This window comes from Mizuhopecten yessoensis, unplaced genomic scaffold (assembly GCF_002113885.1).
Source record: "Mizuhopecten yessoensis strain PY_sf001 unplaced genomic scaffold, ASM211388v2 scaffold8807, whole genome shotgun sequence".
NCBI lineage: Eukaryota > Metazoa > Mollusca > Bivalvia > Pectinida > Pectinidae > Mizuhopecten > Mizuhopecten yessoensis.
Window position 1 is genome coordinate 1,063,965 of NW_018407731.1, and position 23,938 is coordinate 1,087,902.

Sequence of the window (23,938 nt, forward strand, 5' to 3'; positions counted from 1 at the left end):
CGCTAGCGTTGTTGTATAACATGTTTGTACAAAACAATGTGTAAACACATATGTAGCTAGCACGGGTTTATAACATGGTTGAATACCTGTAGCGTTAGCATGGTTGTTAAGCTTAATTAGCCTGGATGTATATCATAATTCAAGGTCTTAATGCATACGAGGTGTTGACAAACATGAATTGTTAATTTTTATTTGTCTTGTTTTTGTTTGTTTGTTTCTTTTATTTTTATTTTTTTAGCTTATTAAAGTTTAATGTAAATTTAATGTATATATTGGATCAAGCTCTATATGTCCTGATATGTTTGATAGAGTGTAGTATAGCTATGTAAATGTAACCGACGATCATCACGATTCAATCTGACTGTGATAAACTGTTTTCATTTTCAGTTTTTTTCAAGTTTTACATTAAACTTTACTGTATTTGTTGGATAATTTGGTCTATACAAGACCAAGGACAAGAATGTAAGCGATTGCAATATAAAGTGTTTGTGTTTTTAATTTTTCCTGTATCTTTTACATCGAGACATATATATACCAATTTTCCTTTGAGAAAGCTGATAAAAGTTCATTAAAAATACCATCACCGACTTTGATACATGTATATGTGTATTGTACTCAAAGACCTTTTTAATTACCGGGACGTTCTTGCTCCACGGTTTGGTCTAAAACATGTTTGAAACACGTTTTTAAACGTTTAACATTTAATGTTCTAATTCTTAACATAAAATAAACTTATACTTCTAACACAAAATATACAAATACAATACACAAAATATGATGATACTCAACACAAAATATACTGATACTCAGCACAAAATATACTGATACTCAACACAAAATATACTGATACTTAACACAAACTAGTCTGATACTTAACACAAAGTATACTGATACTCGACATAAAATAGACTGATACAAAACACTAAATATACTGATACAAAACACAAAATATACTGATACTCGACACAAAGTATACTGATACTCAACATAAAATAGACTGATACAAAACACTAAATGTACTGATACAAAACACAAAATATAATCATACTCAACATAAAATATACTGATACAAAACACTAAATATACTGATACAAAACACAAAAGATTCTGATACTCAGCACAAAATATACTGATACTTAACACAAAATATACAAATACAATACGCAAAATATGATGATACTCAACACAAAATATACTGATACTCAGCACAAAATATACTGATACTCAGCACAAAATATACTGATACTCAACACAAAGTATACTGATACTCAACATGAAATAGACTGATACAAAACACTAAATGTACTGATACAAAACACAAAATATAATCATACTCAACATAAAATATACTGATACAAAACACTAAATATACTGATACAAAACACAAAATATACTGATACTCAACACAAAGTATACTGATACTCAACATGAAATAGACTGATACAAAACACTAAATGTACTGATACAAAACACAAAATATACTGATACAAGACACAAAATATACTGGTACTTAACACAAAATATACTTATACTCAGCACAAAATATACTGGTACAATATATACTGATACAATACATAAAATATACTGATACTCAGCACAAAATATACTGATACTTAACACAAAATATACTGATACATAACACAAAATATACTGATACAATACACAAAATATACTGATACAATACACAAAATATACTGATACAATATATACTGATACAAAACACAAAATATACTGATACTTAACACAAAATATACTGATACTCAACACAAAGAATACTGATACTCAACATAAAATAGTCTGATACAATACACAAAATATACTGATACAATACACAAAATATACTGATACAATACACAAAATAAACTGATACTTCACACAAAATAGTCTGAATCTTAACACAAAATAGTCTGATACTTAACACAAAGTATACTGATACTCAACACAAATAGACTGATACAAAATATACTGATACTCAACACAAAATATACTGATTCTTAACACAAAATAGACTGATACTCAACACAAAATTTACTGATACTAAACTCAGAGTGTACTTATATTAAACAAAAAACATACGTAACACAAGCTATTAGCTAACAAAATATAGCAATAGTAACTTAATAGAAAAAATACATCAACACACAAGGACAAAAATCAAAACTCCAATTTAATAGGGAAAGTCAAGATCAGGACCCGAGGAGACATTAACCAAACGGAAAGGCATAATGAACTCCTGAAACAAGGGGAAACGAAATGATAGGAGAAGGCAAGCGTTTCCTGGATAGTTTATAGGATAATGATACACGTGTATGGAGGCAATCTTGATATGTAAAACGAACAAATACAGACTCCATAAGAAAGGGAAGTTGGTATGTTATTGACAAGGAAAGGAATGGCAACGATTGTGAAATTGATTTCATTCGATACGTTTGTCATAGTTTGTTACTGTGGTACTGGTTATTGCCGAACTGTCCAGGTAAAGCTCAATATATATAAGCACAGTAGCAATAGAAATGATCATTGAGAAAATACATTAAAATAGTTTGAAAAGTGAATTTGGTTATTTTCTGATCTTCCCGCTCCACTCGACACCGTGTCCAACTGCATATTCGAGTGTGTAGTATTCTGACTGCTGAGGATACGGAACTTTTAAGAAAATAGCATTTCTGCGTAGGGCAAGTCTACAAAACAAATTTGATATCTAAATGCAAAACATATATTCAAACACAAAAAGACACGGACTGCGACAGATTTTGAAAAATAAAGTGGTGTCGCTTCGGTGGAATAGGAGTTTTCTAAGATGACTAGCACTTCAATAAAATACACACTGCCATTAGGATAATTTTAGGTCGTAAATTAAACAGCGTCATTCAATACAAACAAACCATAAACCATGAGGTTGTGGTAAGTGTAGAGTAGGAGGTTTCTTTTCACTTCATTCAAGTGCAGGAAAAGCCGTTGTCTGTTGAGGTTTTCAGTAATTCGACTGGTGTATTTGCTATATGTGTAGAAAAATGTAGAATAGATGGGTATAGAGGTCTATCGAAATTATCCCCTTTACCAGCGGAATAGAAACGTTAACAACACGGTAAATAATTAAATGATTTCTTTCCACTTTCCGATTACTTCGTCATTAGCTTCTCAACTGGCATTTCGCAGGAGACGACCTATGTCTTAATGACTTATCCGTCTCTGAATAACCCGGTGGCAGCTCCTACCTTCATAAGAATACGCATCATCTGGTTTTGTATTGTCCTCTGAAGGATGTTAAAACACTTGCTGCCTGTGTAAGATGAAAGACGTTGTTTGTACATTGACGCAAATCCAGACCATTTGTCTGGCTCGTTCTACGGACGCTCGAACTAGACAAACTAGACTGTATTGTGTGCAATTCAAACCTTGGGCAAGCCTCGAAAATACGGAGGATCTGAAGTTGGGAAACTTGGTTTTCACTTGTTCTTTTGTGTAACAATTGTTGTATTCTTTGGGGTCAGATAATGTCTGCTGCTAACAACAGTATGTTGCAAAAAGGCAACAAATGTAAGAAACTCCTGCAAAATGGGGACTTGCATTTGTGTCCGTTACTTGTGGACATAACAGCGACCAAAATATATTTGATGTATCCATTGCAACATCAGGGATCTGGATATTTCTCCCAACTTGCTACCAATCTCTTTGTTTCCTAACGTGCCTCTTGGCAATACCTCACGATTGGCCTTAGTATTGAACGTTCGACGAAGTTGGCAATGCAAAGGGTTCTGAAAAGTCCTTAAAATGGTTGCTGTTAATACTTGTTGAACGTTCAGCATTCCCGTTGTCAGCATAATGTGACCGGGTGGAATACTATGCCGGGTGCCTTCGGCCTTGTCTTCCATTGAGGTAGCACCGTAAATCAGCATTAGATTAGCACTATCGCAGGAATGCGTGATCTTAGCTGTCGATTAGAACTAGCTATAGACGTTAAACGAAATCAAACGTTACCAGTTTGGGCGTTATCGTGCAAAATGTTGACACCTTTCTTGTAGATTTTTGCCGCTCATGAACATGTGTTAATTTCTTTGACCTCTTGAAGGATTTGTTCTGTGTATGTTTACTAATGGCATCTTTTCCGACTTTCATAGGTATTTTAAAAAGAACAAGACCTTTTGAATTAAAGAATACAAAATCTTGTTCACGCCTTTGGTCTCTTGGCAATTGTAGGGAGAGATTCGTCAGAGGAAAGTCGTTCCTTGTTTGGTTTTAAGTCAGACACAAAGAAATTCACCATGTTTGTCCCCCGTTACGATTTCCTCAAGCCTTTTTGTTTATTGTGCTCCCGATCAGGGCATTTGTTATATTATGAATTTTGCACATCAATATTGGTAACTATTTCCTAGTATATATGTATATTTTCCATTTATTAATGTAGAGGAAACAAGAGGTCTAATGGGTCTGTATCGCTCATTTGTTATTCATATCACATCTGTGACCTTAAAAGAGGATCAATATAACATTTATTTAAATAGGATAAATGCTATTATTGTACACAGTACTGAACTTAGCTTTCTTTTTTAATTTATGCCTTATGAATCTTCGTTGGAAGATTTTTAGCTTTTTTTTCAAAATCCTACCTTCAAAGTCGGTTTAGCCAGAGAGGTATATGTAATATATACGTCTCTGGTTAAGGTCAATCATTCAGATTCCAGACTTCATAGATATGTCCTCCATTAAGCTTCACAGTTCAATTACCATGACCCAGGGTATCTTGGTAATTCAGACGAAACATGATAGCCAATCATCCCATCATAATACTAGACCAATTGCGTTTTAAGCTCTGTTTAATTACCAAATTTCAGTAAAATCCAGTCAGATTTGATTTAAATAATTATTGGAAATCCCAACCAATCAGAGCATATATATATTACTGTAAATATTAATTTATGAATTATGCCCAGCTTCTAATCAGGACTTGTCTCTGCGTAGTGTAAATCTTCACCATTTCATAAGTATCTAGTAATGTTTGATCAAGTTAGTGTGCCGAAACTCTTGTCCAATCAGAGAGCAGTAGCTTCCCTATACAGGTACATTGAAGCCAGTACAGTTTGCAGGGCTTATAAAACAATATTAACAATAAATACAATAAAATAGTTTTATTTTCAAATGCAAAACAACATGTGCTGACTGTCAATACACACTGAACATATAAACCCAACATACTGTCATATCAACAATCATACAAATGAATTGTAACAATGGAGAAGTTAATGAACTAATGAACTCTGCCTCAGAGTAGTTAATGAACTAATGAACTCTCCCTCAGAGTAGTTAATGAACTAATGAACTCTCCCTCAGAGTAGTTAATGAACTAATGTACTCTGCCTCAGAGTAGTTAATGAACTAATGAAATCTCCCTCAGAGTAATTAATGAACTAATGAAATCTCCCTCAGAGTAATTAATGAACTCTCCCTCTGAATATCCTTATAGCTGTACCTCTACTGTATAGTCTTGTTCATCTTATCTTAATTGATTTTACTGTAAATATTTCAATTTTTGAATAACCTAAAATTGTAAAGATGACTTAACTCAAAAAAAAGACAATGATTTTTTGTATGTACATGTATCAAATTACAGGAATAATGCAAGGTAAATAACTGTTAAAAGTGTCTCAAGGACCATTAATAATAAATCAACTTATAATCTCAGACCATGGACAAACTGAAACACACAACATGTCAGTCACTGGTTTCAATGCTCAAGCCATCTACTTCTGAATCCAAGTACATAGTAAGAGCAAATTGTTACTCCCTGAAATATTTGTCCATGATAAAACAAACAGGACATTCTTTCCGTCTGTTTTTGATCTGATTGTGATGTCTCCCTATTTCACAAGGAGTCCTTCCATATTTTGAAAAATTTAAACTCACACTAAAGAATCATAATCTCCCTACCAGTGTCGGTAATGTTAAAAATTCTTATCTTTTTGTACTGTTTAGAAAGCATTGCATCACTGGCAATGATATATGAACAAGTCTTAATTTATGAATAATGGGCTATATTAACGAAAATTCATTATTCTGATAAAAGAATGCTTGCCAAGAAAACCTACCAAACCCTCAATCACCTATCTGTGGGAGAGAACTCTCCCGACTCTGTGTCCTGAAGTCATCACCTATCTGTGGGAGAGAACTCTCCCAAATCTGTGTCCTGAAGTCATCACCTATCTGTGGGAGAGAACTCTCGCGACTCTGTGTCCTGAAGTCATCACTCTGGGGGAGAGAACTCTCACGACTCTGTGTCCTGAAGTCATCACTCTGTGGTAAGGAACTCTCCCGACTCTGTGTCCTGAAGTCATCACCTATCTGTGGGAGAGAACCCTCCCAAATCTGTGTCCTGAAGTCATCACCTATCTGTGGGAGAGAACTCTCCCAACTCTGTGTCCTGAAGTCATCCCCTATCTGTGGGAGAGAACCCCCCCAAATCTGTGTCCTGAAGTCATCCCTCTGGGGGAGAGAACTCTCACGACTCTGTGTCCTGAAGTCATCCCTCTGGGGGAGAGAACTCTCACGACTCTATGTCCTGAAGTCATCACTCTGGGGGAGAGAACTCTCCCAAATCTGTGTCCTTAAGTCGTGGTAAGGAACTCTCCCGACTCTGTGTCCGGAAGTCATCACCTTTCTGTGGGAGAGAACTCTCGCGTCTCTGTGTCCTGAAGTCATCCCCTATCTGTGGGAGAGAACTCTCCCGACTCTGTGTCCTGAAGTCATCACTCTGGGGGAGAGAACTCTCCCGACTCTGTGTTCTGAAATCATCACATGTATGGATCTGGACATGACAAATGATCTCTGTCCGTACATTTGTAAACTTATAAGGAAATGACATCTGCTCATTGCTTTGTACATATATCAATCTGGACAGGAAAATTGACCCCGACATGTTCATCATTTACAGAGACAAACCGAAATCTTTTGGATCAAAGACGGACACTAAATAATAGTAGGATGTACAATCAACTGTACAAAACATTATTATTAATTCTCCTCGATTTACAGCGGCAACAAAAACAGCTCTCTACCTGACAGTCAGCCTTCTACCTGACAGTCAGCTCTCTACCTGACAGTCAGCCTTCTACCTGACAGTCAGTCCTCTACCTGACAACCAGTCCTCTACCTGACAGTCAGCTTTCTACCCAACAGTCAGCTTTCTACCCGACAGTCAGCTCTCTACCTCACAGTCAGCTCTCTACCTCACAGTCAGCTTTCTACCTCACAGTCAGCTCTCTACCTGACAGTCAGCTCTCTACCTCACAGTCAGCTTTCTACCTCACAGTCAGCTTTCTACCTCACAGTCAGCCCTCTACCTCTCAGTCAGCCCTCTACATGACAGTCAGCCCTCTACCTGACAGTCAGCTCTCTACCTCACAGTCAGCCTTCTACCTCACAGTCAGCTTTCTACCTCACAGTTAGCCCTCTACCTCTCAGTCAGCCCTCTACGTGACAGTCAGCCCTCTACCTGACAGTCAGCCCTCTACCTCACAGTCAGCCCTCTACCTGACAGTCAGCTCTCTACCTGACAGTCAGTCCTCTATAGCTACCTTACAGTCAGCCCTCTACCTCACAGTCAGCCCTCTACCTCACAGTCAGTCCTCTATAGCTACCTTACAGTCATGTAGTAATCTAGACCCATGCTCCTCAGACAGCACACCCTTGTGTTACTTTTTCACTACCACAGCACTTTTCATTTTTCCTTGACCAGCAATTTTTTTGCGCAAAGACTCTCTTTGTATTTCCTCCTCCCTTTCTTCTTTAACTTTCCAGTTTTTTAGAATTTTGCTTCTGAGCTCATGTTCTTGTCTTTCCAAACGATCTTTCTTTCTCTTTCTAGCTTCTAACTTTCTCTTCAAATCCTGTTCCTTCTGTATCTGTTCCATTTCTAATTCTTTCTTTCTCATTTCTTCTGCTTCTCTCTCATGCTTCTCGAGATCTTCTTTCACCTTGATTTTCTGAAAAACAAAGAATTATGTAGTTAATGAGGTTAAATCAATAAGTCTATATTTATATGAGAACTGGCTACAGACTGAGAAACATAGAGGATTAATAAGATGTGTAGGTGGCTAGGTTGAAGTCTAATTCCCCTACATATCTTACTAACTAATATCTCTATTCAACCATAATGGATTAATAACTGATTATATAATAAATTGATTGCATCAAGTAGATTTGAAAAGGAATGTTTATTTCCTAATACAGATTACCTTATTTATCAACGAAAAACCAAAACTATAACTGGCAGACGACGTTCCTGTCAATGATCTCATGAACAGTTGTTGTAACATCATAAAATACCTTCAACAAAACATTTACTGGCTCTATAAAATTTACAGGGTCACCACATGAAAGCTCTCAAAACACTTCTAGATATTCTTGTCTGGGGTTAGGCCTTAACAAATATATGTGTGTTTCTGGTATCCCGACCTACCCTAGATTTCCTGCCTACCCTATCACCTACTTGTACTCTATACCAAAGATTGATTTATTAGGCTGGGAGAGCTCAGTAACTCATTGAATGTACCCTACCAGTTCCGGGAGTCTAACCCCATTCTTGACAGCTTGATTATATGGAAAAATCAAATGCATTGTAAAATTTGATATGAAACATAAAATTGATCCATGATTGCATGAGAATGAAAATAAAAATTGAAAGAGAGTTTTATATTTGCCTACTGATTTATCCTATTATTTTTCTGGCATGTAACCATACATGTACCACACACATACTTTTTGTTTTGGCCTCAAGAGGTATGGGACAGGTATGATAGTCTGTGTGAGATGTTAAGATACACTGGTATTTAGCTGTATGGGCAGGTGTGATGTCTATATTTAGCTGTGTTGGAACATGTATGGTTGTTTAGATGTGTGGGCTGGTACCGTAATACTTTCTATTTTTGCTCAGAAAAAGTTTTATCATTACTTTTGTTCTGTTGTTTTCAGTCGATCATGGATTAACCACTTTTAAATCAGTCACTGGATAACAATCAACATTAAATATTTACAGATACATGTGTATATCTAAAATAATTTTGACTATACTATTTGTAGAGATCACCAATATGTACCGTTATATATATCGTTATATTGCAGAAGTTTGAAATATATAATCAATGGAGTTGTAAAAGAGAAGTCCTGGAGAGATTACCATCGTTACTGATCTGAGTTAGAGTTCTAGGGGCTCCAGAAGGGGTCATATTAATACAAATGTACTTACCGTGGTATGACTGTACCACTAGGTAAGGTTTCTTACCTTGACAGCATTAAACAGCTCAGACATAAGTCGTATCGACTCAAGTTTTCTTTGAGCTATAAGGAACTTTCTCTCCTCTAAAGCAATCTTTTGTTGTAATTTCTTTTCTTCCTCTTTTTTCCTTTTCTGTAAGGCTTTGTGTTTACGTTTTTCTTCTCTACTTTTCCTTCTGTCTTCCTTTTTTTGTACTTTTTCAATACGTTTCCTTTCCTTATCCTCCTCTTCTTCCCTTTTTTTTCTCCTGTCATAAAATTAAACAAGTAAGACAAAGTCACCATAAAGAGTAAAATATTATCAGTAATTAATCTACTTCTAAGGCAGATGTATCTATGGAAAAACAGCTGAAATATGCCTAATGTAACAACTGTTAGTATTCTTCAAACTGCTTAGTGTTACAGCAGCTATTAGTACTCTCCAGTAACATGAATGGTTGCCACTAAACTTAAAATCATTATAACCCATCTATAAAACAGCATCTCTGATTGGATTATGTTGATCACATGACAGGAAAATAAAACATTTTCCCTGTCAGATTTCCCTTATTCGTCGTCTCTCTAAACAAGAGCTGTTGGAGAACAGCATAGCTCACCTGTTGGTGATATATGTTGTAAAATAGCAAATATCAATAGAAACACATGTACAGTAAAACCATGTACAGTTAACACATGTACAGTAAAACCATGTACAGTAAAACCATTACAGTAAAACCTTGTACAGTAAAACCTTGTACAGTAAAACCATTACAGTAAAACCATGTACAGTAAAACCATGTTCAGTAAAACCATGTACAGTAAAACCTTGTACAGTAAAACCATGTACAGTAAAACCTTGATATAATGCTTGTCATTTCATTTGTAATCTTGCTTACTGCCAACATATTTTAAGGTCCCTGAATTATATTTTTCTTCAGAATTCCCCCAATTTATTAAAACCTCGTTATAATACCAATATTTCTTTAAAACAAATGTTGGCAATACAACAAAATTTTGCTGTACATTAAAATGTTGTACATCTCAAACATTGATGGTGGTGGCCGATCCAACACTGCACATAAAAAGTTGCCCCAAAACTTCAGCCAAGCACAATTAACTAGTTTTGGCCCCTAAAATATGAAATATGGTTCATCAAATCGCTTTCACTCCATATTTATACTTCAACCTTATAATAGACAACAGCATATTGATGGTGGTGGTCCAACACTTCACAAAAAAAATGCCCAAAAACTTTAATCTCAAGCTTGCCCAAAAACTTTAACCAAGTCCAATATACCATTTTTGACTTTTGGTCCCAAAAACTGCACTGCACTCTCTATTGGGCCCTAACCCTTTGTTCTCAGGAAGGAGGGGAAGGGATCCCAAACTATTTCCTCAAGAAAGCTTTAGACCAAATGTGGTTAAAATGTTTCCATTCAAATGCATATGGAAATAGAAGAATCAAAAAGATGGATCTCTATTTTAAATACTGGACCCCATCACTATATGCCCCAGGAGGGCCATACCTTCTGGTTATATCTATTTACATTGCCTCCAATCTGCCATACTTGGGCAGAGGTTTTGAAAGAATTGTTTGCTGTCCTAGATCTATTACCAAGAAATGAGAAATTTCTCAAAGACCAACATAACATTACAGAGGAGAATTTAAGAAGAGGTTATCCAAGTACAAACCAAATATGATGAGCCAAAGACTGAAAGTTTTGCTTTCAAGTTTGAATCCCTACCTTAGTAAATAGGTAAATTGGTACCAGTATGACAAATGCTTTATATTACCTTTCTTCCTCCTGTTTCCTCTCTTCTTCCTCTCGTTCATTTCGTACTTTATCTTCCCTTTCCTTTTCCAGCTGTTCCAGTTTCCATCTTTCTATGCGTCGCTTCTTTATGGATTTGTCAGACAGATGCTTTGTTTTGTCAAAGTCAACCTGAAACATCAGTTATTTTTTGAAAATATATTGCTTAGCAATACATCAGACGGAAAAATCGTAGGTAATTTTTCATTGGAAGCTGTAAGATTAGCATTTAACAAACTATATAAGCTTGTTCTTGTCTTATGTTGAGTTTTTTTGGCCTTTCAAGACAAATTTTTAAAACCTGTGATCATTTTTAATTGTACATACAGAGACAAGAGAATGCTAGCATCACTACATTGTACATGCGTATATCGTACCAGTAAACGTGTTATTTGATCCTAGCAGAAGTCAAATCACCACTTTCCTGATAAAAGGAAAGTCAAAACAAATGTCATCAAACAAAACCATGTCAAAAACATGTGGAAGTCCTGTTTATATCTGATCTGTTGCAGTAAATATCAGTAAAGATAGACATGACACATTACTCTACCTTGATATTGGCTGTATAGGCCTTTTCATCTTCCCCAATATATAATAACTTCATCCCACGGAGACTGTCCATAGCTTTCACAAAACCAATGTATTCCTTGAACTGTACAAATGCCTCGAATGTCAAATCTTGTCCATATGTAAATGTCTGAATGGCACCAGATTTTGTGGAGGTGGTCATTTCCTTCCTATATGGGTCAAGCATTGGGATGTCGACACATCGAACCTCACCATATCCTTCCCAGGTACGCTTTAAATATTGTTCATTTGGCTTGTCGCTTTCTCTACTTCTAGCAGAAGCAAACCATCGAGTAGGCAGATCTCTGAAGTGAATAGTGTCTGGCCTCTCACCAGATTTCATCTCATTCATGTTTTTTGCATCTCTAAAGTATGAGTCCCAGTCATGACGTAATGGAAAACTGACCTTAGCCTCGGCTGCCTTGACCTTCAAAATATCAGGAAAACCACTCAATTTGATAGTCTTTGCATCAAGTCTCTGTATTAGAGTTTTAATTAAAGCTTTAGTTTCTGTTTCACCTTCCAGTCGGATAAACTCTAGTGTACTTTTGATTATTTTCAATGTCAAAAAAGAGTGCGGCCTTGCCATGTGTTTGACACGCTCCATAACCTCCCAGTTGGAGATGGATTTGCCTGGCTGTTTCAGCTGAGGCAGTTGAACACACACATTTATTTTAGCAAGTGGCTTTAGGTACAAACCCTGAGGAGGAAACAGCTCTATTTTCTCTGATGTATCATTACACACTTGCGTGATGCCAGCCATTTTGTAGAAAGGCTGTCAGTGGCTGAAGCCCACAATTGAATTCAAATGATTATTTAAAATTTTACATTATCAGCCATAAAAACATTCTTGAATGCTAAATGACTCCATGATAAGTATGATGTGGATCCTCTTGTTTCCACTTCCTTTATCTACTTCTTTGGTATCATATATTGAATTTTGACGGTATATCCTCATACCTTTCAAAAGAGTTGTCGATCATCCTGCAATGAGAAATATTTCATCATTTGCATTTAATAATATCGCATTCATTTATTCTAGCATCTGATAAAAGCATAATATCAGATGCTTTAACAAATAAATATAAACAGTGGCATAGATATTGTGAATGGTAGTTATGTACCAATGTGTTGTCTTTCAAATATAAAATACATATTTTTCTATAAATAATTAGCAATATAATTATATATTATTTCTCTACCTGATAAATGAAATTGACATCGTTTTCAATTACAAAGAATTATCTCCTATATCAAAATAAAGTGCAAGTTAAAAAGTATAACTGTATAATAATGTACAACTTGCATTAGTAATCTATTATACATTATCATTTGTTAATTATCATATTTAAGCTCTTCATATTAAATCTCATTGCTACTTACATATATATCTATTTATGACGAAGGGTGCCACACTACGCTCAAACATGTAGTCGTTCAATGACATCAAGCAAATATTGCTAATGGCCGAAACGTTTTCAGAACGTAGCAGGAAAATTAGTGTTAAATACGCATGTATCGGCTTGCGAACTTGATCAGTTTACATAGAAAACAACTCTATATAAATTTTCAATTATAAGCCATGAAAACACTACAAAGGTTTGCACGAGCCCGAACGTAACTCATAGATGCGATGAAAGGCTTAAGATAAGCTAAAACAAAATAAAAACTTGCAAACACCGGATGTAATGTCTTGTCACTGTATAGGTAGTCGATAATTTATTTTCTTATACTGCTGTATCAATCAACAAAAATATTTTTTCTAATAGTTCTATTTTAATGAATTTGTGTATTTTATAAGCAATACGTCGTTTTTTTCTGTTTTTTTTCTCTTTGTATAAGAAATATAAATTGTATAAAATAAATGTTTATCGGGTATATTTGCCTTTAAAACGATAAACCGGAAGTGAAGTGAACAACGTGGTTTCAACCGAAAGTAGATCTAGAACTTTAGTGTTGAGTAGGCTGTTGGAAGTGTATTGCATCACCATGTCTGAAGTTGCTCTACTCACAGCCCGTGCAGAACAATCGGTATGTACATTCGTACCAATTAAGTTCTTTCACTTCATATTTTTACCATCTTATTTCAGTAATAAATAGACTAATCTTTAGTTGAATGATAATTAAGGCCCGCTGTTCCTGCGTTTTCACGGTTTTGTTAGTCCTGTCAACCAGGCTGTACATATATGTATGCATTACATATTTATATACAATTCATGGAGAGTCTGTTACATTTAATTTGTTCTCTCAAAATATATGATTGTGTATGAAGAATTAAGACAATTTCTATCAAAGTGGACATCATTTTACTCCACTTGCATGATTCGTCATAAAAGAACCAAAATGTAACAAGTGAAAGAGAAATACAACGGCCAGACAGGGACTCGAACCAGGGACCCTTCAAACTCTAGACAGAGGCTCTACCAATTGAGCTATACCTGGTCACCGACTATTAAATAAAAAAGAATATAAAAGGAACTTAGGCAGTTTTGTAAGACCAGTTTTTGATACAAAAATTTGCATCTTCAAAAGCCCTCATCCCATCATGCCAAATATCAACATCAGTACTACCGGTAATATTTGAGCTCCTACACAATCTTAACCCCCACAAGGCCAGTGGGCCAGATAATATCAGTGGCCGTATACTGAAAGATCTAAGAGAAAATATTGCTCCAATCCTTTCGATCATATTCACCAAACCTTTTAACACCGGAGAAACACCACTTGATTGGAACTTGGCTAATGTGGCACCAGCATACAATAAAGTGAAAAAGTACAATCTGGGAAATTATCGACCCATATCCCTCACCTGCATATGCTGTAAGATCATGGAACATATAATTACTAGTAATATAATGCAACACCTTGAATCAAATAACATCCTCTACGATCTACAGCTTCGATTCCGCAAATCACAATCATGTGAATCCCAACCAGTACACTTTGTCCATGAACTGGCAGATAACAACAACAAGAACAAACAAACTGACCTTATTATAATGGACTTTGCGAAGGCGTTCGATAAAGTGCCACATCGACACCTTCTGTACAAACTAAAATATTATGGCATCCAGTCAAACACCCTTAATTGGATTTCCGCATTCCTAAGTAACCGTTCCCAGTCAGTAGTGATAGACATGGTGTCTCTTCCGATAGAGTCCCAGTTACATCAGGGGTCCCACAGGGCACGGTCCTATTCCATGTTTATATATAAACGACCTTCACGAATATCTTCACTACAGTAAACTCCGGCTATTTGCTGACAAAAGCATTATCTATCGCGAAGTCTCATCTACTGCAGACTGCGATAAACTTCAATTAGACATTGAAGCTGCTGCCAGGTGGGAAGCAGAATGGCTAATGGCTTTCCACCCCGGTAAATGTACCTCACTATCAGTCACTCACAAGAGAAAGCCTATTAAATATAAAGATATCCTTCATGACCATGTATTGGAATCTGTCCCAGCTGCCAAGTACCTGGGGGTGACACTACAGTCGAACCTCAACTGGAACACCCACTGTGACAATGTAACATCTAATGGTAACAAGGCCCTTGGTTTTCTTAAGAGAAATCTTAAGATTTTAAACACCAATATCAAGGTCAAAGCTTACCAGTCACTTGTGCGACCAAACAAACCAAACTGAAATGGTTCAACGGCGTGCAGCTAGATACATATGCAATAACTTCCATAATACAAGCAGTGTGTCAGGAATGGTAGAAAATCTCCATTGGCAACTCCTAGCTGAACGTTGTCTAAAAATATGACTTGTAGTATTCTATAAAATTGTCCACTGTCTCATTGCTGTTCCTACACCTGATATCCTCTTTCCTATTGACAGTAGAACCAGAAAATCAAATGATTAAAACTTCAGACATATATCAGCAACAAACGACACCCTTAAATGGTCCTTCTTTCTGCGCACCATAGTCCAATGGAATGCCCTCCCTGCAGCCATTGTAGACTGTGCTACTGTAGACACCTTCAGAGATCAGCTGACTCCAGCTGTCCTCGCACCTCTCCTACACTAAATACTACTTATGTATATAGTTTTATGTTAAATCCAAAATAACAAAAAAAAAATGAAATTCTTTGAACTAATTTTGCATCCCCCATGCACTCCAGGTAATCTTCTATGCCAAGAAGGTCTGGTGGAACTATCAAGAAGAAGAAGAAGAAAAACTTAATGTTATTATACAATATTGCTTGTTTGTATTTACTTTTTTCAGGTCTTGTGCTGAAGTAAAACTAAATTTTCTAACTGTCATGTAACACATGGACTTATCACAATATGCAATTATACATCAGTGTTCAAGTGAAATTTATATAATTTTATTATTTTCATTTTGTTTATTAATTTAAAATTCATTAAAGCAGAGAAAATTGAAACCTGGTGACTTATTGACAATGGTCAGTTTCTAGTTCTTCTCATGGTTTCACATTTAATTCATTTCAGTCTTCATTAATTATATCAAATGTATTTACCTATTTTAAAACAGGAAGCAGAAATAAGGCATCTAGAGGAGGAGATCAAGCGCCTACAAGATCCTCAGCGTATGTTAGCTGATGGAATCATATCCCCAGAGCTGGAAAAACTGAGGACTGAGAACGCAAAGCTACAATACCAAATAAACCATTTGAAACGGGTAAAAATTTCATGAAAATGTATTTTTAATGACCATTTAGAAAAATAAAGTGAAAAAGATAATTATTCCAGAAAAAAGACTTCGGAATCCCTTACCATTACCTTTAACTACGCATTGGAAACTGTTTTTTCAGGCATGACTATAGATTTGATATAATCATACACAGTTGTTAGTCATCAATGTTATTGCCATTTCTTACGTATTCAATATTAAATATAGACTTTCATTGAAATTTAAAGAGTTGTTTTATTTGTGTGATGCCACATGTATTGCTATTATTATTGTTTGATGTCTAGAGTGTTGCTACGGAAAAGAAGAGAAAGCCAGAGAACATGCTGAGTATTGGGATCATTGTGGAGGAGCTATTTGGCCTGGCTGTCCGTCATGCCTACCCTGACCTTGATGACATCCCTGTTATGATACAGGGCAGCTCAAAGTTTGCTGACTACCAGTGTAACAGTGCCTTGGTTATATGTGCGGTAAGAAGGTTTATGTTCTCCAATAGTAATCCTAGTATCATTACACTGTAACATTAATTAGGGAGAAATAATAATTTCTTTTAATCATGTTTATAAGAAGAAATCAGTAATAGATATTAATGTAATCACGTTTATAGAAATGTATATATAGTCCTTGTGATATACATGTAAAATGAAAATGTCACAGAAAAGTAAAATATATATACTCACTGTTAATATCGACGTGTATATTTTAGTCAGAGACTACTTTTGATGCATATACTTGTCCATGTACTGGTACAAGCTCCTGGCCATTATTTACCTCCCACTATATAGTACTCGGGGCTGAATTTGCTTGGGTGCACCTTCCAAAATATATCTCCATCAAAATCTTGCTAGGTGTGTACATTGGAAGCTTTGATGTTACCACATTGCTGTTGTATCAAGTTTTGTTATTCAATCATATTCATCAGGTAATTTTGTCTAAATAACAGTGAGAACGTCTTAGCTTACAATATACCAATTAATATATCTTACTCAGTACAAGTATTGTACTTACTGTATCCCTGAAAATGTTCCCCTCAGTTTAACTGTTGCATTTTCATCATCCTTAATGAGGATGTGTAAACAAAGATGGACATGTAGAAGGGAAAATGAGATTAAACATCCGCTAGTTGAGATTAAACATCCGCTGGTTGAGATTAAACATCCGCTAGTTGAGATTAAACATCCGCTGGTTGAGATTTAACATCTGCTAGTTGAGATTAAATATCCGCTTGTTGAGATTAAACATCCACTAGTTGAGATTAAACATCTGCTAGTTGATATTTGGTGAAGTTCTGTGAAACCCAATTGATGGATTCCTAAATGAAATTTAATAGTCTGGCCATAGGAGAAATTGAAATTCAAAAGATGCGATGACCAGACAACATCAAATGGGGAGTCTCGGCAAAATTTAATCAAGTGTACATTTGTTAATTCTGTTTTTGAAATCTTTTTGTGGTTGTTTGTATTAATTTGATTGGAACATTTTTCATCTTCAAATGCAATATTGGCAAATAACTGTCGGTATCATGTCATACCTCTGGGAGTTCTAGTCCATCATCTTTCTAGCTATGTTTTCCTGCACATTTGGCTACTCTAGTCAAACAGTGTTTCAGATTGACTTGAATTAGTGTCCGTTGTTCTCGGCATTTCAAAGTACCAATATAATGGGCGGGGCTTTGTTTGGGAGATGCACAATATCCAACGCACCAGGGTAATCAAGAGATTATTTTCAGATGGATGACCAATTGTACTGTAGTAACAGATCCAATCAGACAAAGTAGACAGTTGATATTTTCTATAGATTGAGTAACTTTGCTGTTCTGAATTAAAAGAGTAATATACATGTGACAAACATGTTAATCATTATTTTACAACTTTTCTTTCAGAAACTAAAAGCACAGGGTGTAAAGCTGCCCCCAAAGGAAATTGCACAAAAAATTGTAGCCAGTCTGCCTGAGTCGGAGTACTTTTCCAAGGTAATATACATGGAACATATCATTTTAGATGATATTGGTATGCTTACTGAAATATCTGACAGACTTTTAGCTGTTTATTGGTGACAAATTTCCTTGTGTCTTTCCTTCGTCATTCCGTTTGGATGGACTTAGTGCTGTTCTTCAAAAAGTGCCCACAGGTGTTTGCTATAAATGATTGTAATATACAAGTTATACATGTACAGCTTGGATTGAAATCCTTTATCTCCATTACAATATGCAAATTTGAGCCATACTATTTAAAAAACATGTTGTTTTTATAAGTAGATCATTTTGTGAAAATCAAACCTTCTTCTCATAAAAATGTAATTGAAAGTTAGATTATTTTATTTGATGTACATAAATGTATCACAAACGGTCTGCTCTTCCACATGTCTTCAACACAGGATAATCTAAGCCAATAATTAGTCAGCATAAAACCTTTTTTTTTTTAATTCTAGCAGTATTTTGGCTTCACATACTTACCAGTGACCGGATTGTTCACGTATTTACTTGTCAACCCTATGTTGTGACATTAACTTATCCTTGTTATTTGTTTCAATAGGTAGAGGCTGCCCCAAATGGTTTCATCAATATTGACCTCAGCAAGGACTATGTGTCTGGTCAGATCAGTAGCGTACTCCAGAAAGGACCAAGCCCTCCGAACGTTGGTATAAAAAAACGTGTCGTCGTAGACTTCTCCTCTCCAAATATTGCCAAGGAGATGCATGTGGGACATCTGAGGTACTGATAAACTAAAACATACAAAATGTATACTTGCAGTGACGCTAAAGGACACCTGATGTATTCTTCAAACTTGTAGCTACCGGTTTTATTCTTCTCTGCCATGAAAATAATTTAGATCTGTAAAAGTATATTTCCTGCTTGTTTTAAAATTTGTACATTTGTATTGAGGTAGATTTTCGTATTTCTGTCTTCAGGTCCACCATTATCGGTGAGAGTCTCTGTCGTCTACTGGAGTGGGTGGGGCATGACGTATTACGTCTGAATCACCTCGGAGATTGGGGCACACAGTTTGGTATGCTGATAGCCCACCTCAAGGATAAGTTTCCTAACTACCTCTCTGTGTCTCCCCCAATTAAAGATTTACAAGCATTCTACAAGGTAAAACTAGTGTACATTATACAAGGTACAGCTAGTGTATATTCTACAAGATAAAACTAGTGTACATTATACAAGGTACAGCTAGTGTATATTCTACAAGATAAAACTAATGTAAATTATACAAGGTACAGCTAGTGTATATTCTACAAGGTAGAACTAGTGTACATTCTACAAGGTAAAACTAGAGTACATCATACTAGGTAAAACTAGTGTATATTCTACAAGGTAAAACTAGTGTACATTCTACAATGTAAAACTAGAGTACATCCTACTAGGTAAAACAAGTGTACATTCTACAAGGTAAAACTAGTGTTCATTCTACTATTTAAAACTAGTGTACATTCTACAAGGTAAAACTAGTATACATTCTACTAGGTAAAACTAGTATACAAACTACAAGGTAAAACTAGTGTACATTCTACTAGGTAAAACTAGTGTACGTTCTTCAAGGTAAACTAGTGTACATTCCACTAGGTAAAACTAGTATATATTCTACAAGGTAAAACTAGTGTACATTCTACAAGGTAAAACTAGAGTACATCCTACTAGGTAAAACTAATGTATATTCTAGAAGGTAAAACTAGTATACATTCTACGAGCTAAAACTACAGTACATCCTACTAGGTAAAACTAGTGTACATTATACAAGGTACAGCTAGTGTATATTCTACAAGCTAAAACTAGTGTACATTATACAATAATTAGTCAGCATAAAACCTACAAGGTAAAACTAGTGTACATTCTACAATGTAAAACTAGTGTACATTCTACAAGGTAAAACTAGTGTACATTCTACTAGGTAAAACTAATGTACATTCTACAAAGTAAAACTATTGTACATTCTACAAGGTAAAACTAGTGTACATTATACAGAGTACAGCTATTGTATATTCTACAAGGTAAAACTAGTGTACATTCTACAAGGTAAAACTAGTGTATATTCTTCTAGGTAAAACTAGTGTACATTCTACTAGGTAAAACTAGTGTACATTCTACAAAGTAAAACTAGTGTACATTCTACAAAGTAAAACTAGTGTACATTCTACTAGGTAAAACTAGTGTACATTATACGTAAAACTAGTGTACATTCTACATGGTAAAAGTGGTATACATTCTACTAGGTAAAACTAGATTACATTCTACAAGGTAAACTAGTGTACATTATACAAGGTACAGATAGTGTATATTCTACAAGGTTAAACTAGTGAACATTATACAAAGTACAGCTAGTGTATATTCTACAAGGTAAAACTAGTGTACATTATACAAGGTACTGCTAGTGTATATTCTACAAAGTAAAACTAGTGTACATTCGACAAGGTAAAACTAGTGTATATTCTGCAAGGAAAAAATAGTTTACATTCTACAAGGTAAAACAAGTGTACATTCTACAAGGTAAAACAAGTGTACATTCTACAAGGTTAACCTAGTGTACATTCTACTAGGTGAAACTAGATTACATTCTACAAGGTAAAACTAGTATACATTATACAAGGTACAGATAGAGAATATTCTACAAGGCAAAACTAGTGTACATTCTACAGGGAAAACTAGTGTATATTCTACTAGGTAAAGCTAGTGTATATTCTACAAAGTAAAACTAGTGTACATTCTACAAGGTAAAACTAGTGTACATTCTACAAGGTTAAACTAGTGTACATTCTACTAGGTAAAACTAGTGTATATTCTACAAGGAAAAAATAGTGTACATTCTACAAGGTAAAACTAGTGTACATTCTACAAGGTAAAACTAGTGTACATTCTACAAGGTAAAACTAGTGTATATTCTACTAGGTAAAACTAGTGTATATTCTACAGGGTAAAACTAGTGTACATTCTGCAAGGTAGTATTTATGTACATTTTAAAAATTAATTTAAGATTCATTGTAAGAAAATATTTTCGTACACAATGGACTACATATCAAAAGTATGGAACATCTAATATTGTAAATTTAAGCACAATAAACCATCAAAAACATGAATGAGATAAACACTGAAAAAAACAAATTTAGAAAAAATTGAACCATAACTGTTGCAACATTTTAAAGTGATTTTTATTTATTATTTTTTATTATTTTTTATTTTTTATCTTACCGTTTAAAGATTGTAAAATCAAAATTTGCCAGATTGCAATCTCTATATTAAGGTAACACTGATGTAAATGGAGCTGTCTGGTTCCTGTATGTTATGCCATTACACACTTTTAGTTTTCAGTAGTAGTAATAAAAGATTTCTTCTCCAACTTTTGTCTAATGCTATTCATTCCCATGCAGGAGTCCAAGGTCCGTTTTGACGAAGATGAAGCGTTTAAGAAGCGAGCTTATGAGGCAGTGGTAAAGCTCCAGAACGGTGACGAGGCTCACCTGAAAGGGTGGAATCTCATCTGTGATGTCTCCAGGCAGGGTCAGTGTCCCTCACCAGAGTTATTACCCCTTGTTGTACAAGTGCTACACTTTTGGTTCTTTGTTATTGGAAATGGTGATGTCCACTACTCTTTAATGATCAGCCAATAAACGTAGTTGTTTGTCTGTTTTGGAGAAACACCAATAACCACCTGTTAGACTAGAATTTGTTTTTTGTGTTTACAGAGGGAAGGTATCACAAAAAAGTTCTATAAAGAACTGAGGTCTGGGTCATCTTTAGGCTTCCCTATTCATTTGACTAAGAAGTTAATATATAGGGCTACATTCGCGTATCTGGTTGAAACGGTTGAACCGGTTTAACCTGTAAAGAAAACAACAGGTACAGATTTGGACCGTGGCTGACCTTAGGAAAATTTGGTACGTGTAGATTGAGGGGTCCAGACGTACCTGACCGAAACTAAAATGCTGACTATTGCCAATTTGCGTTATTTCTTTCTAAAACAATGTCAAGTCACATATAATTTTTAAGATACTTTATGTAATTTAGTGGACGTGTGAGAGAAGGGCATAATATTCTTGATACATTGTTTTTTATTCTCCGAAAACTGTGGATTTTTAGCTCTGCTTATAGAACGTACAACGGTCCAAGTGTACATGCGTTCGTTTATCGTGGAAAATTTCTGCGCCACACGTACTGTTTCAACCGGGATACGCTAATGTAGCCCTGGTGTATCAGGGTTGTAGCAAGATGTCAAAGATTTTACAGGTAATCCAATTATGAAGTTTTAGATTTGAATATATAAATTGCATTCATTTCCAAATGTGACCAGACAAATAAATAGCGACCTACAGCAAAATACAGGTGAGAAATACTGCAGACGTATAACTTTTAATGATATTCTAATTTAGAGCTTGACATGCTTTTAACATTGTGCTCATTTATAATAGCAACAATTTAAGGTTATGTATATAGTTTTTTGTGTGTTGTTTGTTTCAGAATTTCAGAAAGTGTATAAGCGCCTTGGTGTCTCTATAACAGAGCGAGGCGAGTCATTCTATCAACCACTGATGGGGGCCATAGTGAAGGAGTTAGAAGAAAAGGGTAATATTAGAAATCTATTTACAGTAGATTGGAGTATTTTTTTTAACAAAATGTAGGACCTTTTCGATGAAGTTTAACGCATAAATTGAGGCTTAATAAAAGCCTGGTAGTTTTTGCTGGCTGCTTGATTTTCAAAACACAGAATAAAAGGTTTTCTTTATAGTTTTCCAAACAGTTTCTATTCAAACAATCAAACCAGTTCAAATCTTTCTATATAAATGTTATGGAGAACATTTTTTTACTAACTGGTATGTATTGATGATCTCCATTTCTCATTAAATAATAATAGGGAAAAAAATCAGACAAATGTACAATGTCATGTAATTGTCATAGCTTTTATCCTTTTTTTTTGCAGACTTATGCGCACTCTATGTACAAGACCAAAATACACTGTAGTCATAAAATAGTTTTTTTGTTGGTTACATTGTTCATATATTATTGTAAACAGACGGCCCGGCCCATTCAGTGTTATCATCCTTGGCATTGTTTCAAAAAGTTTAATGAATAATTGAAAGTTGTCTACAGAATCTGTAAATCTTCTGATGTGCTGGAATTATTTTTGTTGATATCTTAAATTCCACTTCCAGAGCACCTGGTCCTAGAAGAAGGTCGGAAAATAATGTATATACCAGGGGCCCCGGCTCCTCTGACAGTCGTCAAGTCTGATGGGGGATTCACCTATGCCACATCTGACCTTACTGCCATCAAACACCGGCTCCATGTGGAGAAGGGAGACTGGCTGCTCTACGTTGTTGATGCTGGACAGGTATGTAATCATCTGTAGTTGTTACAGGTAAAGGTATGTTGGGTGTGATATAGACCCATCAGTACAATGTAGACAGTGTATGTTGTATAGACCCATCAGTACATTGTAGACAGTATAGGTTGTATAGACCCACCAGTACAATGTAGACAGTATATGTTGTATAGACCCATTAGTACAATGTAGACAGTGTATGTGGTATAGACCCATCAGTACAATGTAGATAGTGTATGTTGTCTAGACCCATCAGTACAATGTAGACAGTATGTGTTGTATAGACCCACCAGTACAATGTAGAGAGTGTATGTTGTATAGACCCATTAGTACATTGTAGA

General features: G+C 35.3%; 2 protein-coding genes and 1 long non-coding RNA gene across 4 annotated transcripts in view; 1 reads left to right on the forward strand and 2 right to left on the reverse strand.

Moving 5' to 3' along the window:
- Positions 1-5,114: 5,114 nt before the first annotated feature.
- On the reverse strand, positions 5,115-6,584 carry LOC110456560. Its single transcript, XR_002463597.1, has 2 exons — positions 6,291-6,584; positions 5,115-6,197 (listed from the first exon to the last, which is right to left on the reverse strand). It is a non-coding gene; the product is annotated as an uncharacterized LOC110456560 (long non-coding RNA).
- Positions 6,585-6,665: 81 nt separating this feature from the next.
- LOC110456559 (A-kinase anchor protein 17A-like) lies at positions 6,666-13,316 on the reverse strand. Its single transcript, XM_021507370.1, has 5 exons — positions 13,011-13,316; positions 11,611-12,611; positions 11,044-11,192; positions 9,278-9,518; positions 6,666-7,979 (listed from the first exon to the last, which is right to left on the reverse strand). The coding sequence occupies exons 2-5, from the start codon at positions 12,388-12,390 to the stop codon at positions 7,689-7,691; spliced, it is 1,461 nt and encodes a 486-aa protein (XP_021363045.1). The 5' UTR covers positions 12,391-12,611; positions 13,011-13,316; the 3' UTR covers positions 6,666-7,688.
- A 225-nt stretch (positions 13,317-13,541) lies between these two features.
- LOC110456538 (arginine--tRNA ligase, cytoplasmic-like) overlaps positions 13,542-23,938 on the forward strand; it is a 146,954-nt gene continuing 136,557 nt past the window's right edge. For both annotated transcript variants that reach the window (XR_002463595.1, XM_021507332.1), the window contains exons 1-9: positions 13,542-13,658; positions 16,126-16,272; positions 16,569-16,751; positions 18,164-18,253; positions 18,816-18,994; positions 19,192-19,375; positions 21,649-21,778; positions 22,736-22,840; positions 23,428-23,606. Coding sequence is in view for 1 of the 2 variants with exons in the window: in XM_021507332.1 (XP_021363007.1) it covers positions 13,617-13,658; positions 16,126-16,272; positions 16,569-16,751; positions 18,164-18,253; positions 18,816-18,994; positions 19,192-19,375; positions 21,649-21,778; positions 22,736-22,840; positions 23,428-23,606 (1,239 nt within the window). In the remaining variant the exon portion in view is untranslated. The remainder of the gene's footprint in view (positions 13,659-16,125; positions 16,273-16,568; positions 16,752-18,163; positions 18,254-18,815; positions 18,995-19,191; positions 19,376-21,648; positions 21,779-22,735; positions 22,841-23,427; positions 23,607-23,938) is intronic.

Excerpts from the sequence above, each read along its gene's own strand:
- LOC110456559 (XM_021507370.1), bottom strand. The coding sequence starts at position 12,390 with ATGGCTGGCATCACGCAAGTGTGTAATGATACATCAGAGAAAATAGAG. Across the intron at positions 9,519-11,043 it reads AGGAAACAGGAGGAAGAAAG|GAGAAAAAAAAGGGAAGAAG; the intron begins GTAATATAAAGC and ends ATTTTATGACAG. Across the intron at positions 7,980-9,277 it reads AGCTGTTTAATGCTGTCAAG|AAAATCAAGGTGAAAGAAGA; the intron begins GTAAGAAACCTT and ends TTTGTTTTTCAG.